Here is a 17,001-nt window from a genome sequence, read left to right as displayed (position 1 = left end):
TGTAAAGTAAATGAACTGATCTCGCCGGATACACCCCCTCCCTCCCCTGCTCTTAATTGTAAGCTCTTCTACTGGCTTTTTTACCTTTGTGTTGCAGTATTCAGCATGGTGCATGGCCCATCAAAAACAATCAGTGATCTGATTGAATTTGGTGTGGAGCCCACAAGGGCCTCTAGGAGGTAGAGTGTGTGGACCCCAGGCCAGGCATCACTATGTGGGTTACAGAATGGCGAGCCTGGAGCTGGGAGACAGTAAGGAGCTAAACAGTACCATGAATGATATACATCCTGAATTGTCAAAAGAGTCCTAGTGCTGGACTGAGCTCTGCTGAAACTCCAAACTGGGGTCTGATTGTTCTGTCATCAAAGAATGTAACACCTAGTTGGAAAGAAAAGGTTTAAAGGTCCACACTTGAAAAGTTAATAATATAGAGAAAGATTTTAGGAAAATCTAAGATGGCAATATGAGCGGCCTGATAGCCCTTTTGAAACACGGCAAGAAGTTTGTTGTTTAGTAGCTCAGTCGTGTCTAATTCTTTAGCGACCCCGTGGACTATAACCCACCAGGCTCTTCTATCCATGGGATTTTCCAGGCAGGAATACTGGGTTGCCATTTCCTTCTCCAGGGGATCTTCCCGACCCAGGGATTGAACCTCTGTTTCCTGCATGGCAGGTGGAATTTTTCCCACTGAGCTACCAGGGAAGCTGTATGACTACAAAAGATATAATATGGGAACAAATAATTAAATATTAGATTATCAATGTTGGGAGGGCACAGGGACCATTGGGAAAGGAATCAAATTCTAAGTGAGACTTGATGAGGAGCTTGAAAGAGGGAGAGGGCCCAGGATAACAAAAGAGGAGGAAGAGTGAGTTCACATGGAGGAGACACTGGAAGCAGCTGTGCAGAGGTAAGGACATGTACACAGTGGTTCTCAAAGTAACATCATTTGACATGATATTAAGTGCTATTCTCACCAAAAATGTAATTTCCAGGCAGACTGAAGCTTCTGACACTTTGACGAGACACTCCACCAGTGGTCTTTGAAACAGACAACTTGGCAGATCCTATTAAGATTGTCTCAGTACCTCTGGAATAGTTTTTCCCCATGAGAAAACTATAGCCAGTAAAGTAAATGAATTGGTCTCTACCAATACCACATAAAAGGAAAATAGCTTTGGTTTGTCTTTATGTGAGTGCATTTGAAAAGACCCATGTTTGAGGCTTTTGATAGCTTGGATCATGACCTGAATGTTAGTTTCTGAAAAGCTCTTTTTGCTTAAGTTCCAAATAATTTGGGGAAATGGGAATGCAGTCAAGTTTCATGTGGTGTGAGCCATTCCATTGTTCAGACTTATTACCCCAGGAGCATGCGTGCAGTCACTTAGTCCTCAAGAACTGACTGGGTTGTAGTTCATGCCAGGCCTCCCTCTAACCTTAGGGGACCTGACAGGAAACAAGAAGAACAAGAGTTGTCCTTCTCATGGAGCTACAGTCTAGTAAGTTGCTACATTAGTTGATCCCAAAGGATCATCGTAGCTCTTCTGTCTGAGCAAGGTGAGTTCAAACTCCCCTTTTCTCAGCATTGTGTAAATAAGTTCAGCCCGGGCAGTGCTTCTCCATTCTCAGGTGATAGTGGTGAGTCCCCAAAGTCAATGGTATTTTTCTTTGAAGGACAGAGTCCTAGCCTACCAGCAGCTGGTATGGCTTTGGGAGAATGCCCTCACCGCCTCTACTGGTACCTTTGACATTCTGTTGCAGAAGCCATGGGGAGTCCCCAGAATTTCTCAGCCTCGAGTCAGCTTTGTTGAAGAATTATATACTGTTAGAAGTACAATAAATGGTATTCTTAAAATGATATACTTAAGTGTTTTATTATCTTCCTTTTAAATATATGTATGTATATATGTAATTTCAGATTTCTTCTTAGCAAGTTCAGATCAGCAACCAGAGGAGAAATCATCACTCCAAAAACTGAAAGTGGGCGGAGCTACAGCTTGGACTTAGACAGCCACAATTTTCGGAGTTTAAAGTCAGCCCCTGGTTCTGACAGGTAAGGCACATAACAGATTGGCCAAAAGAATAGACTGAGGACAGTGTTGGTATGTGCATTCGTGCTCAGTCACTTCAGTCATGTCCGACTCTTTGTGACCCCATGGACTATAGCCTGCCAGGCTCCTGTGTCCATGGGGATTCTCCAGGCAAGAATACTGGAGTGGGTTGCCATGCCCTCCTCCAGGGGATCTTCCCAACCCAGGGATTGAACCCAGGTCTCGCACATTGCAGGTGGATTCTTTACCATCTGAGCCACCAGGGAAGCCCAGGTTTGTATATTTCTATCCAAATGATGCTTCCAGATACCTGTAATGTATTCCCTCTCAGAGATCTTCTAATACATAATGTGAAAACCCAGGAGGATAGTTTTTAGTGGAAATGGTAAGCACTTATATTTCTGGAATTACAGCTATCGAAATCATCTGTGCACTTGCATGGCTGAGACTTGATGTCTTCTGGGGACTCAGGGCTGCAGTTCACATGGATAAATCCAGGCAAATAAATTGTTTTCATTGATTTCTTGATTTTTTTCTGTTTAAGCTTTGGAAAAAGAAACCTCTAGGTGTCATATACATTGCTTGCAACTTTAAAAAAATGAATAATAATTTCCTTTGAATTGCCTCAGAGAATTTCCACAAAGTCCACTTCTTTATAGTTCTACCACCTCTAACTTGTTATCAGAGGGCCAGCTCCTCAAATCTCCCATGCATAGAGCTAGCACCTTGTCAAGAAAAGTAAAGAGAGAAAAGATAGCCAAGAGCCTAATCATTTCCTATCAGGCTGAATGTTCTTTATCCTGTTGGAACAGAAGTCAAGGCTGATTTTCATGACTGGTATATTATCAAAGGCAATGATGAGAAAAAAGATCTATCCTCATGGGTCATTAAGAGTGCAGGTACTGTCCATACCAATATCTTTTCCCTATAGTATTCCTACAAACTTGTGTCACTTTATGTAAAACTTCAAAGAAAAAAATAAAACATAAAAGAAATCATTTCTCATCCACTATCAAAAGATTATGATTGTATTCAGTCCTTTGCAAATTCTCAAAGAATGTAGCTATATTTCCTTTACGATAAAAAATACTTTAAACTCTGGTTGCATTTGTCCTTGAAATCATTTCCTTTGACTTCTCTTGGGGTGGCCCTCTATCTTGTCCCATAAAACCTTATGTAGGAAAATCTCATTTTTGGTTTTGATTGCTGAGTTCCTAACTCTCAGACAGGGATCAAAATTATTTAGAGATGCTATTTTTGTTCAGCCTCGTGGGGACTCGCTGGATGAGCTATCTTGGCTCATATTTCAGGCTGGCATTTAAAAGGGACAATATATCTATATAAAGAGGAAAGATGGAGTCCCCCGTTCAAAACACTTAGTCTCCTGGCTCAATGAAGAAAATTAAATTATTTCATTTTACAGTTACTTAAGAGTAAGGGTCATACTCTCCAATATCACAGTGCTTACACGGTTGTTTCAGAATCTACCTGCCTAGGTTTATTCCTTGAGTCTTAACAAGTTCTGTGTGTAGATATAGTTGACCCTGAAATAACATAGAAGTTAGTTGTGCTGACCCCACCCGCTCACTTTACCTGTCAAAAATCCGAGTATAACTTGACAGTAAGCTTTTCCTATCCACAGTTCCTCTGTATCCTCATGCAGCTCCACATCCAAGGATTTACCCAACTGAGGATCCTGGCGTACTGTAGTATTTACTATGGGTTAAAAAAAAAAAAATCGATGCATAAAAAGAACCACACACGTAAAGCTATAAAGCCATATGAACATGTTTCACCAAAGACTGGTGTATTGACCCAGGGGTCTCTTGTTGTAAATTGGAAGGTTGTCACTAAATAGACTTTATCTTTGAGATTGTAAATACCCAAGATCAATAGATAGAATATAATGGTCAGGGTGCTTTGGTTTAGAGATAGAATATATTAATAATAGTCAGGGTGCTTCGGCTGAACCAGGCCAAGAACAATGTGTTCCCAATAAGAAGGAGAGTCAAGATGTTTGGGAGATCAGTAGAGCACAATGTCCTTTTCCTGAAACATGTATTTATCATAATGATGATTCATTCATTAAAGGACTGCCACTGTGAGATGAGTTACATTATCTCCAAATTATTCCTTAGGAAGTGGGAGCAGGAGGTGGCCTATCTTTTCTTCACTCCCATCCCTAAAAGGTGTTAACTCCTTTTTTATTTTCTTGGAGCTGGAGGAATTCTGCAAAGCCAAGTAGTCAAGCTTGCAGACCTTCTTTTCTCATTAGGTTCTTCAAGCACAACTGCAGCCTCCCCTGTAACAGCAGATTCCCCAAAAAAAGAATTTGCAAGATTCTGGCCTCTGCCGTCTATTACCTGGCCTAGCTTAGCAGTTAATTCCCCCTTCTCCTCTTCCACGCATATTTCTTCATAGTTCATTGTTCTTTTCCTGGAGCAGCTGGGCTTGAGCATCGTTTTTAAAAACTCATATCGGAGTGGAAATGATTGTTTTTCAGATGCCTGGTTAGACTTTATTTCTTTTCAGGAGTTTCAAAGCAGGGAAATATGTGAATGGCTTAGGCAAGGTGCAGCAGCTTCTCAGAGGAACATGGCAAATGGCTCTTCACTGGTTTCTTGGGACTTGACACATGAGACAGCTGCGTTTTGTTTTTTTAAAGGCATATAAATGTGAACTGTAATTAACAAACAGAATACTCTTCAAGGCAGTGATTCCTAATTCCTTTCACGCTGTGATGAGTTGTCAATGTGGTGTGATTTGTGAGATATCTATCTAAAATCTTTAAAAAAAAAAAAAAAGTCTTAGCTAATACTGAAAACAACAACAACAAAAAATCAAATAGACTCACAGACTTTGAGAAAGAACTTATGGTTGCTAGGGAGATGAATGGGGGAAGGGGATAGTTAGGGAGTTTGGGATGAACATGTACACACTGCTATACTTAAATGGATAACCAAAAAGGTTCTACTATATAGCACAGGGAGCTCTGCTCAATGTTATGTGGCAGCCTGGATGGGAGGGGAGGGGAGTTTAGGGGAGAATGGGTACATATATATACATGGCTGAGTCCCTATCCTGTTCATCTGAAACTCACAACACTGTCTGCTAATTGGCTATACCCCAATAGAAAATAAAAAGTTTAAAAAAAATCCCACTCTCCTAGAAATGAATCCTCAGACAAGGATTCCTAAGTGAGTAATTTATTAATTGAAATGATTCTGGGCTACCAGAATTGAAATGAGCTACCAGTAAGGGAGTAAGTGACCTAGATGGGTGGGATGGAGAGGGGTCAGAGAGAGGTCCAAGAGGGAGGGGATATATGTCTACATAGAGCTAATTCAATTTGCTGTAAGCAGAAACCAACAAAATATTGTAAAGCAACTATACCTCAATTTTTTTAAAAAGCAAAGAAGATGAGAAATTTGCTGTCTCTGGTGAGGTATGAGTTTGAGAACTCAGCTTAATCCTGCAAGAGATTCTGGGGCATAAAGTATTGGTATCTCTAGGTTTTTACATTTTGAGGAGCTGGACCATTGCACTTCTGTCCCAATAAGTCGTTGTTTATAGGTTCCCTTAGATTGGGTTTCCAGATTTAGCAAATGATACAGGATGTCCAGTTAAATTTTTCAGGTAAAAAACTTAAAAAAAATACGTTTCATGAAATCTTACTTGTATGTACCACATAAATAGTAGTATATTTTTATACTAAAAAATTCTTGATTGTTTATCTGAAATTCAGATTTAACTGAGGGTCAGGGGAGGCATATTTCAAGGCATGCTTGGCCTCCAGCGCTAAAGGCAAAGCTCTGAGCATCCTAAGTGCAAACCATTAGCAGAAAAGTACCCAGAAGCTTGGGATGGGTGGGTGGAGCCTGCTGCAAGGGATCTGAGGGTATCTGGAAGGGGACATCAATACTGTACCCTAAAATACAGGAAGAGTGGAACTTAGAACTGAAAAATTGATTTTGTTCAGTAAGAAGATGGATAAAGGATGCTGCTGTGTTTCTCAGCAGCATTTCTATCATGACATTGGAGGATACGGCAAGTATTGAACCACAGGAACCTGTACCTCTGACAACCAACCAGTTTCTCCTGTCCCCCAACCCCACCCCCTGCCCAAGCGCATTCTAGTTTTATCCAGTTGTTCTTAATTGCTCTCTGGGAGGCCCGGGACTGACTGTCACAGTCTCGGTGACGCTTCACAAGCTGATTTGGTCAGCTCTGATCCAAAAGCAGAAACCACACCATTCATGGCAGCCCTTACCTTCTTAGCTGATCCTCATTCTCATCCCTTCCCCCAGCTCCCTCCCTCTTGCTCACCCTCTCCCTCTGTCTCTCTCTCTTTCCTTCGGGTAAATAAGACATGTTAGGTATCTTAATGACTAAAAAAGTCATTCTTTCCTCATATCTGTTATTTTGGGCAAAATAGGTTGATGAAACCCATTCTGTCATTATGTGACGCATTCTTTTTTCATCACAAGTAAAATCATCTTCCTGTCCCCAGTGTCATTTTCATTAACATCTTTGAGATTAAGATGGCAATTAAGCAGCATCCTCTTACTACTATTTGAAATATTAGCAAGCTGGGAGTGTTTTAGCTCTGAGTCAGGACCGCTTCCACAAAGTTAATACTGGTTTGTTTTGTGCAGTAGATAAAATGCTGTATAGCTAGTTTCTAATGCTCTGAGCAAACTCCTTTCCTTACCAGGCTTTAAAAATTGTTCAAATTTATAGTACATCTCTAAAAGTACATCCAGTTCATTCTGTAATCCTAGCTGTGAGAGTTTTGTGACGCAAAAGAATAATGGTTATAAGGACTGTTCTCCAAAGGAAAATTACTTTCACCTCTTTCCTGTGCCTCTGCTTAATTTGTCTGGTGCTAATTCCTTTCTTCCTCTTTTAACCTGCTTTGAGTAAGCTCAGCCCTTCTTAGTGGCAGCAAAGGATGAGCAGATAAAGCCACAAGCTTCACAAATACTAAGCCTAAAGCAATTTGCAAAATCCTGGTGTCCTGAGAAAAATGACTCTTCCTTCCATGAAGTGATAGACAGGTGACAGAAGAAGTGAGAAATAGTGGAGTTATGAGAGTATGTGATTTACTTGAACTGTGGCTGTATCCATTAGAGTTACATGAGGTCTAGAGTGGGCTTCCCTGGTGGCTCAGATGGTAAAGAATCTGCCTGCAATGTGGGAGACCTGGGTTCAATCCCTGAGTTGGGAAGATCTCTTACTTATTCTGACTTGTTCTGTGCACAGGAGCTCCAGGCTCTTGGGATTGAAAAGAAATCCTCTCTGGTAGAGTTATGTGTGTTCATAGTAAACAGAGTTCTGTGCTTAAGGGTGAGTGCTGAGCGGGAATGGGTGGGACACTGCCCTCTGCTGCAGCATCCCCCCATAACTGCTCTCAGACCTTTTCCAAAGGTGCAGTGTCTCACACTGCCGGAGCCCCTGATTTGTGTTTTCTTTGTATACATGTGACTTTCCTCATTATAAATGTCAATAATGTGAGGCAGTATGAAGATCGGGAGTTCAGCCAGACCCTTGACACCATACTTAGGTTGAACTACTCCTGGGTTCTGAGTTCTTTTTGTTAAATTGGAGTAGAATTGCTTTACAATGTTGAGTTTAGTTTCTGATGTACAACAGAGTGAATCAGCTATTTGTATACATAGATCCCCTCCCTCTTGGACCTCCCTCCCTCTTCCACCCCACCCCTCTCCATCATCACAGAGCACGGAGCTGAGCTCCCTGTACTACACAAGAGCTTCCTACTAGCTCTCTGTTTTATACACGGTTGTGTATGTGTGTCAATCCTAATCTCCCAATTTGTCCCACCCTCCTTTCCCTACTTCCCATGTCCACATCTCTGTCTCTATTTCTGCCCTGGAACTAGGATCATCTGTACCATTTTTCTAGATTCCACATACATGCATTAATGTGTTTCTCTTTCTGACTTACTTCACTCTCACCTAAGGTGTATTAGGTGACACATTACATGCTCAGGGTAGCTAAGACAGAGTAATGGCCTTTCTTCTTCTGTTAGATCACTGAGGAGTAGAACTAAATGATTCACTCACCTATGTATTTTATTTATACAAATAAATTCAACATATAGCTCTGCCAATGTTATTGGCCTAGTACTGTATGTGTTCATTTAGTTGCTAAGTTGAGTCTGACTCTTGTGACCCCATGTACTGTATGTAGCCTGCCAGGCTTGTCTGCCCTTTCCTTCTCCAGGGGATCTTTCTGACCCAAGGATCAAACCCAGATCTCTTGCATTGCAGGTGGATTCTTTACTGACTGAACCATCAGGGAAGGCCCCTAGTACTATATGCCAAGTGGTAAATATGGAAGTTCTTAGACAATGCTGCTTTTTCCCTTTTCCCTTGGTGAACTTCCAATTTGTCAGGGAAGGTTGGGATGACTAAACGATTTCAAGACAATATGGTATCACTACACACAAAGCTAGTGGAGGTGATGGAATTCCAGCTGAGCTGTTTCAAATCCTAAAAGATGATGCTGTTAAAATGCTGCACTCAATATGCCAGCAAATTGGAAAACTCAGCAATCCCAAAGAAAGGCAATGCCAAAGAATGTTCAAACTACCACTCAATTGTACTCATTTCACATGCTAGCAAAGTAATGCTCAAAATTCTCTAACTGAGCCTTCAACATTTTGTGAACTGAAAACTTCCAGATGTTAAAGCTGGATGTAGAAAAGGCAGAGGAACCAGAGATCAAATTGCCAACATTCAGTGGATCAAAGAAAAAGCAAAAGAATTCCAGAAAAACATCCTCTTCTGCTTCATTGACTATGCTAAAGCCTTTGACTGTGTGGATCACAACAGACTGTGGAAAATTCCTCAAGAAATGGGAATACCAGATCACCTTACCTGCATCCTGAGAAACCTTTATGCAGGTCAAGGGGCAACAGTTACACCCAGACATGGAACAACAGACTGATTCCAAATAGGAAAAGGAGTACGTCAAGGCTGTATATGGTCACCCTGCTTATTTAAGTTATATGCAGAGTACATCATGTGAAATGCTGGATAGGATGAAGCACAAGCTGAAATCAAGATAACTGGGAGAAATATCAATAACCTCAGATATGCAGATGACACCACCCTTATGGCAGAAAGTGAAGAGGAACTAAAGAGCTTCTTGATGAAATTGAAAGAGGAGAGTGAAAAAGTTGGCTTAAAGCTCAACATTCAAAAAACGAAGATCATGGTATCCGGTCCCATCACTTCATGGGCAATAGATGGGGAAACAATGGAAACAGTGACAGACTTCAGTTTCTTGGGCTCCAAAATCACTGCAGATGGTGACTGCAGCCATGAAATTGAAAGACGCTTGATCCTTTGAATAAAAGCTATGACCAACCTAGATAGCATATTAAAAATCAGAGACATTACTTTGCCCCCATATTCCATATAGTGAAAGGTGTGGTTTTTCTAGTAGTCATATATGGATGTGAGAACTGGACCGTAAAGAAAGCTGAGCATCAGAGAATTGATGCTTTCAAACTGTGGTGTTGGAGAAGACTCTTAAGAGTCCCTTGGACTGCAAGGAGATCCAACCAGTCCATCCTAAAGGAAATCAGTCCTAAATATTCATTGGAAAGACTGATGTTGAATTTGAAACTTCAATACTTTGGCCACCTGATGTGAAGAGCTGACTCATTTGAAAAGACCCTGATGCTGGGAAAGATTGAAGGCAGGAGAGAAGGGAACGACAGAGGGTGAGATGGTTGGATGGCATCACTGACGGAATGGACATGAGTTTGAGCAAGCTCCTGTAGATGGTGAAGGACAGGGAAACCTAGCATGCTACAGTCCATGGGGTCACAGAGAGTCGGACATGACTGAGTGACTGAACAACAACATGGTATCATGATAAAAAGATCATCTGCATGCTATGGAAAAGCCAGAGACAGGCATTTAACCATCCAGAAGCATCAGAGGAGCTTCATGGAAATGATGCCTAAGCAACTTGAAGGAGTGAGGAGGACGTGGCCACACAAAGAGAGGTGAGACCATCCTAGGTAGAGGAACCAGAAAGTTCAAAGGAAAAGATACATAAAGCAATTTTGCATGTGCTAGAAAACAAACAGTTCAAGGGTTTTTTTAAATATATTTTAATGTTTCTTTTTCTAGCTACCATCTTTTTAATTTTTATTCATTTGTTTCTTTTTGACTTGGCTGAGTCTTTGTTGCTGCACGCAGGTTTTCTCTAGTTACAGTGAGTGAGGACTACTCTCTAGCTGTGATGCAGGGTCTTCACATTGTGGTATTTTCTCTTGTGGAGCATAGACTCTAGAGTGCTTGGGCTTCAGTAATCATAACACACAGGCCTGGTGTGGCATTTTCCTGGATCAGGCATCAAACCTGTGTCCCCTGAATTGGCAGGCGAATTCTTACCCACTGGACCAGGGAAGTCCCAGTTCAGAGTTTTTAGAATGTAAAATTGAAATGTGGTTTACAAAAGATGAGATGGAGAGTTTCATTGAGCAGGATGTGGATGGCTTTTGATACCTTGATAGCTTTTTTCTTATAAGCAACATAGCATCCCATGTAGAACAAGAGTTTAGGAAATCCAAACTATTGGGTTGGCCAAAAAGTTCACTCAGGTTTTTAAGATTCTTTGGAAAAACACGAGCCAAGCAAACTTTTTGGCCAACCCAATACTAAGTACAGAGTAAGTGCTTATTCCATTTAGTTGCTGAAAGCTAAATTCTGAGGTGAAGGCAATTGGCTTTCTCACTTATAACTTCTACTCCACCCAATATTTGTCATGGCTGCTGGCCTCTCGTCCAACTGGCTTCCAGCTCTTCTTAAAAAACAAGACATGGGAACAGGATTTTGTTGTGATTGTGAATGACAAAATATTATCAGACTGAGATTTCTACTTGTCCTTAATTTCTTTTTCCTCATACCCAGAGTCCCTCCTACATGATGACTGTCTCTTCCATTTTAGAGAGTCTTTTTAAAGAAATGAGATATTTTGAGGAAGCCCAAAACATTTTAAGACCATCAAACAAATCAGCTTTTGTTTTAGTAAATTGAATGATCAAGGCTCTTTATGTTCTTAACATTAATTCATTGAACAAAATTTCACTGAACACCTCCCACATTGTATTATATTTGTCCTTTCTCCAAAAAGGAAAAAGAAGGAAAATATATGTTATTCAGACACATAAAATCAGTGGTTTCAGAGGAAACTGCAGCAAGAGAAACTGCTTAATGAATTTCTAGTTCTTCGGTATTTCTCTGCTTCCCTAATTCAGTGGTCAAGAGCTCTTAAGATGTTTCATTTGTGCATTAAGTACGGTAGTCTACCTGCCATGTGAGAGACCTGAGTTCAGTCTGTGGATTGGTAAGAGCCCCTGGAAAATCAAATGGCTACTCACTCCAGTATTCTTGCCTGGAAAACTCCATGGACTGAGGAGCCTGGTGAGCTACAGTGCATAGGGTTGCAAAGAGTAGGACATGACTGAGTGATTAACACACGCACAAACACACATGTATTGTTCATTGCTTTGGGATGTATTGACCTCTCCAAAGAGTTTGGTATTTATTTACTTATTTAATTAATTTTTGTTAATTTTTGGCCACCATTCATGGCATGCAGGATCTTTGTTCCTCAACCAGATACTGAACCCTCACTCCATGCAGTGAAAGCTTAGAGTCCCAACCACTGATCCACCATGGAAGTCTCAAGAGTATGGTTTTTAAGTGGAGACACACATACCTGTGTGTTCATGAGCCTGTATTCTCAGGCACACACACGGGGTCAACAAACGTTTATGTAAAGGTACAGATTGTTCCCCAGTGGCTCAGTGGGAAAGAATCTGCCTGCCAATGCAGAAGACACAAGTTTAATCCCTGGGTCAGGAAGATCCCCTGGAGAAGAAAATGGCAACCCACTCCAATATTCTTGCCTGGAGAATTCCATGGACTGTGGAGCCTGGTGGGCTACAGTCCCTGGGGTCAAAAGGAGTTGGACACAACTGAGCGTCCAAACAACAACAGATTGTTAATATTTTTGGGTTTGGGGGCCAGATGGTGTCTGTCTCAGCTACTCACTCTGCTGTTAGAGTGTCAACTGAAAAACAAAACCCAAAACCCGAGAGCTGTAAGTTAAGGTTTATTTGGGGCAGAATGAGGACTACAGCCCTGGAGACAGCCTCTCAGATAGCTCTGAGAAACTGCTCCAAAGAGGCAAGGGGGAAGGTCAGTCAGTATTATATGATTTTAGTGAAGAGGGTACATGCAGTCAAACACAGATTTTGGCACAAGATTGTTACCAGTCAAAAGGAACAGATGTCACTATTAATGATTTTAGTAATTTTATAGATACGAGGCACAGAGTGCCTCATTCCTGATCTCCACCCTGGACTCCTTTTAAGGTATCTGAAGGTCAGTGACCACAATGGCTAAATGATTTCATTATTATAGAGGCAAATGACAAGTGCCAATTTTTAGTTGGCAGTTTTGTAAAAGCAGCTGTATACAATGTATAAAGTGAATGTGAATGCCTGCATATTAATAAAACTTTATTTATGGCACTGAAATGCGACTTTCACATAATTCTAACGTTATAAAATATTCTTCTTTTAATTTTTTTTCAACCACTTGAAAATGTAAAATCGCCCTTAGCTCACAAGTTATACAAAAACAGGTGGTGACCCCAGTTCCATCCAGGGGCCATAGTTTGCTGACTCTTCTGATGCCACACATTTGCTCACTGACACAGAAAGCATCCTTCCATTCATCATATTCTAAGCCATGAGGATAGCTCAGGTCTCTTGATGCGAGCAGTGTGCTGAATAATCGTGGTATGAGAGGGAGGAATAGTACAGTTGGAGATATGCCTGAGTTGAGTGAATTTAAACTCATCCACAGAACTTTGCTGGCATCCAGTGGTTAAGACTCCACGCTCCCAGCGCAGGGCACAGGCTTGATCCCTGGTCAGGGGAAGATCCCACTTGTTGTGTGGTTTGGCCCTATAGAAACAAACTCATCCACAGTTGAGACCAGTGTTTCTCAGCTTTGGCTACATATTGCAATTACTGGTGATGGGGGAGTGGTGGGAAAGGATCTTGATGCCTAGATCCCATGCCCAGAGGATCTGATATGGTTAGTTTTGGGTGCAGCCTGAGCACGGTGTTGTTTACAAGTTCCTACAGTGTTTCTGATGTGCAGCCAAGGGTGAGGGCCACCCATCTCCCATAAGACAGTGGGGACAAAGAAGTGGTAATTTGGGGATCTCCAAAAACGGGAAAGTTGAGCCATGTTCAGCTTTTTTCCCTTTTTTTCTCATTTTTAGCACCTCTTTCTCATTTAACAGGCTCGCTTCACTTTCTAATTACAACCTCTCTTGCCTGTCTCTCAGGTGTTTATTTCAGACCTCAAATAACTAAAAGGAGTTAGGAAGGCATGTAAACTGCAGAATGAATATCATATCATCTTAGTGTTATGTTATGCCCTAGCCTCATTGTCCCAGTGAGCATGGTATCTTTCAGGTTAATGCTGTCTTTGGCTGATCTCTTATAAAAACACTCATTTTCGCAGGCAGGCACAGGCTCAACCTTGTCAGTCTGCTCTGGGAAGGTTGAATCCTGGGAAATTCTTTGCAGGCTTTAACTCCTGGGAGACCACACTGTAAACCAGAAAGGGAACTTGTTAAATTAGAGTTTCTGTCCCTTCTGCTTGAATTTTTTACCTAGAAATTGATATATCTAGGAAGCCATTATCAAGGTTTGAGGCCAGCATGAAATTAGAGATGACAAAACAGAAGGCTTTTTAAAAGTAAGCTAAAATAAGGGAAACTCTTTCCTGCCCTAGGAAATGTGTCTTTCAAGTAACTCAGGATTTCCAAGCTCCCCAGACAGTGTCACATTCCCCATACTTCGGGCCTTTTAGGTCAAAAGGAATGTATCCCTTTCTTGTCAGTTTCCCCCTAAGCAGATTTTAGCTTCAAGGTTTGTTAGAACTGATTTCTAATATTTCTAATTTAAATATCACTAACATGATATATAGCTTCCCTGATGGCTCAAACGGTAAAGCGTCTGCCTACAATGCAGGAGATGTGGGTTCGATCCCTGGGTCGGGAAGATCCCCTGGAGAAGGAAGTGGCAACCCACTCCAGTACTCTTGCCTGGAAAATCCCATGGATGGAGGAGCCTGGTAGGGAACAGTCCACGGGGTCGCAGAGTCGGACACGACTGAGCGACTTCATTTCACTTCACTTCAACATGATATATGGATCCAAAATAGCTCTTTCTTAATTGAACTTTAAATTTCTCTAATTTTGACTTGAGGATTTTATCCTCTTCCTATTTGAGTGGCAAAGATTCACATATTTCATGTCAGATTTTGCATAACATCTGAAAGAGTTGGCACACAAGTATTTATGATATTCTGCCTCATTAGACTAAATTTTTTTTAGTTTAATCAAATGAAGCATTCAACTGAGGAAAATATTATTAAGAAGCTCACAGTAAATGTCAGGGATAAATGTGAAAGTGTATGTCATTTTTAAGATAATGCTTCTGGCAACAGTAATTTCAAATGGCTGGCTCATGAGGCACAAGACTTTTTTCCCCCCTTATTACAGGATAGCCTCTTGAATGTCATCACCACACTTAATCAACTTCTGCCAGAGCTTCCACATAAATGGGACTTTGGGTTCTAGGAAAGCTAATCCATGGTGGAGACTTTTCCAAGACCACCTGGGTCTGGGAGGACCTTCATCACAGACATAAGCAGAAATACCCACACAAATTCCCTTGGATCATAATCTTTTGGTTCATTTCTGCAAGATTCAGTCCAACCCTTTATCTTTCGAGACTTTACCTAAAACAGTATGGTGGCTCAGATAGTAAAGAAACCACCTGTCAATGAAGGAGATATGGGTTCAGTCCCTGGATTTGGAAGATCTCCTGGAGGAGGAAATGGCAACCCACTCCAGTATTCTTGCCTGGAGAATTCCATGGACAGAGAGCCTGGTGGGCTACAGACCATGGGGTCACAAAGAGTCAGATATGACTGGGTGACTAACTCACTTTTTTTTGAGTTGAACATGCCTGAGTGACTTCCCCCCCTCCTTTTTTTTTTAAACCTAAAACAGTAGGGAAAGACTTTTTTTTGGTAGTATTACTGTACGAGTAGAGAACCTCTGGGCAGTGTACAGCATCCCTGGGTAGGTCTCTAAGCCCCTTCTCCATTGAACTTGTGAGCAAGAACAGCATCACTTCAGAAAGGTACAAACATTGTTAACTGTTGCCAAATGTAGAAATGTAGCACCTGAGATTGGAGGGCTCAGGGAAATCACCTAAGAATTTCAAACTGTATCAATCTATTTAATCCCCAAATTTTACTTTCTTGTCATCAGACACAAAAAACACAGTCATAGACCCTTTCTGAGCAGAGTCCATAGTACTATAATTTATTCAGACCACCAGTTCTAGAAAGAACCTGTCAGGGACTGTCTCTGTGTAGTATTGAAGGACTGCTACCCAGAAAATTTTCCGAGCTCACTTAATCAAATTCTAAGAAACTAACCAGCTCTCTCAGTCCTTTGATTATCTTTTCCTTGATAGCATTCCTCTTCTACATTCTATCCATGTAGAACCTGCCTGGTTGTAACAATTTCATTGGCAAAATGACGCATAAACAAATTGAAGAACTAGCATGAGCTTGAATGCTGTCTTTGGATAAGCAGATAATTCTGTTTTTATTCTGACTTTATCATATGTTAATACTAACTCTGTATGTTATTAATATTAATTCTGTATGCATGTGTGGAATAAGTGCCTAACGTCTCTAAGCCTCAGTTTCTTCATCTGTAAAATACGAACGTTCATACCTTTTTTTTTTTTAAAGAAAAAAAAAAAGAATGTTGTGGAATGGAGACTGTCGAACACCTAGACGATACTCAGTAAATGCAGCAGCTGTTTGCATAAATCTCAATAGCTGTGGTGGCTGTTTGTGTCAATCAGGGCATATTTTATTTTGGTGGCTTCTCTGGTGCAGAGCCTTGAAAAAAGTTACAAGCTGTGGTTAACAGCTCCAATGTTTATTGCTAATTCCTCTGCCAGATTTTTCTTCTATTAATGACCCGTGTGCCATCATTCTCTTTAAAATATGCCCTTCCTTTATTCCTATAAGTCTCTCCTCCAGTTGGCTCAACTGTGAGCTCTAGTCACTATTAACTGTCACTGTTGTGCTTTAACAAGAAGATTTTGTTATTACAGGTGCACCTATAAATTATTAAAATAGTAATTGAGTGAAATTCTCAAGGGCTTACATTTTACTACTGAGCATATTTTGTGCTCACTGATGGCAAAGAATGAAAGAAGGACAGACACTTCCCTTAAACTCTAATTTGTCAACACTTATTTACTTATGAAACTCAATTTAATAAGAAAATTGCAATCACCTCCAGGCAGGAACTGTTTTTTTTTTTTTTTATGAATCATTACTGAATGGAATTGAATCCATTTTAGCAAACATAAAAATGAATCAAACTCATTTACAAAAATGTCATTGTTTTTAGCCTTTGTTTATTAAATGTGCACCATGAGTCAGTCACTAAAACACTGAGAAATAAAATATAATTGCCAATCTTTGATTAAATATGTAGAGTGAAGAGTTGACTCATTGCAAAAGACTCTGATGCTGGGAGGGATTGGGGGCAGGAGGAGAAGGGGACGACAGAGGATGAGATGGCTGGATGGCATCACTGACTCGATGGACGTGAGTTTGAGTGAACTCTGGGAGTTGGTGATGGACAGGGAGGCCTGGCATGCTGCGATTCATGGGGTCGCAAAGAGTCAGACACGACTGAGCGACTGAACTGAACTGAACTGAACTGAGTACATCCTTTGCACCAAGTGTGTCATCAGCTCTGTCCCCACGGAGCTCATGTTGAAAGAGCT

General features: G+C 41.0%; 1 protein-coding gene across 20 annotated transcripts in view; it reads left to right on the top strand.

Moving 5' to 3' along the window:
- The window catches only part of SYTL5 (synaptotagmin like 5), a 291,111-nt gene that overhangs the window by 201,220 nt on the left and 72,890 nt on the right, over window positions 1–17,001 (top strand). For all 20 annotated transcript variants that reach the window (XR_008708618.1, XR_008708619.1, XM_055565062.1 and 17 more), the window contains one exon: window positions 1,919–2,053. Coding sequence is in view for 18 of the 20 variants with exons in the window: in XM_055565062.1 (XP_055421037.1) it covers window positions 1,919–2,053 (135 nt within the window). In the remaining 2 variants the exon portion in view is untranslated. The remainder of the gene's footprint in view (window positions 1–1,918; window positions 2,054–17,001) is intronic.

The sequence above is a fragment of the Bubalus kerabau genome, chromosome X, assembly GCF_029407905.1.
Source record: "Bubalus kerabau isolate K-KA32 ecotype Philippines breed swamp buffalo chromosome X, PCC_UOA_SB_1v2, whole genome shotgun sequence".
NCBI classification, from domain to species: Eukaryota; Metazoa; Chordata; class Mammalia; order Artiodactyla; family Bovidae; genus Bubalus; species Bubalus kerabau.
The sequence above is the reverse complement of the archived record's forward strand: the minus strand, read 5'-3'. Positions and strand labels throughout refer to the sequence as shown.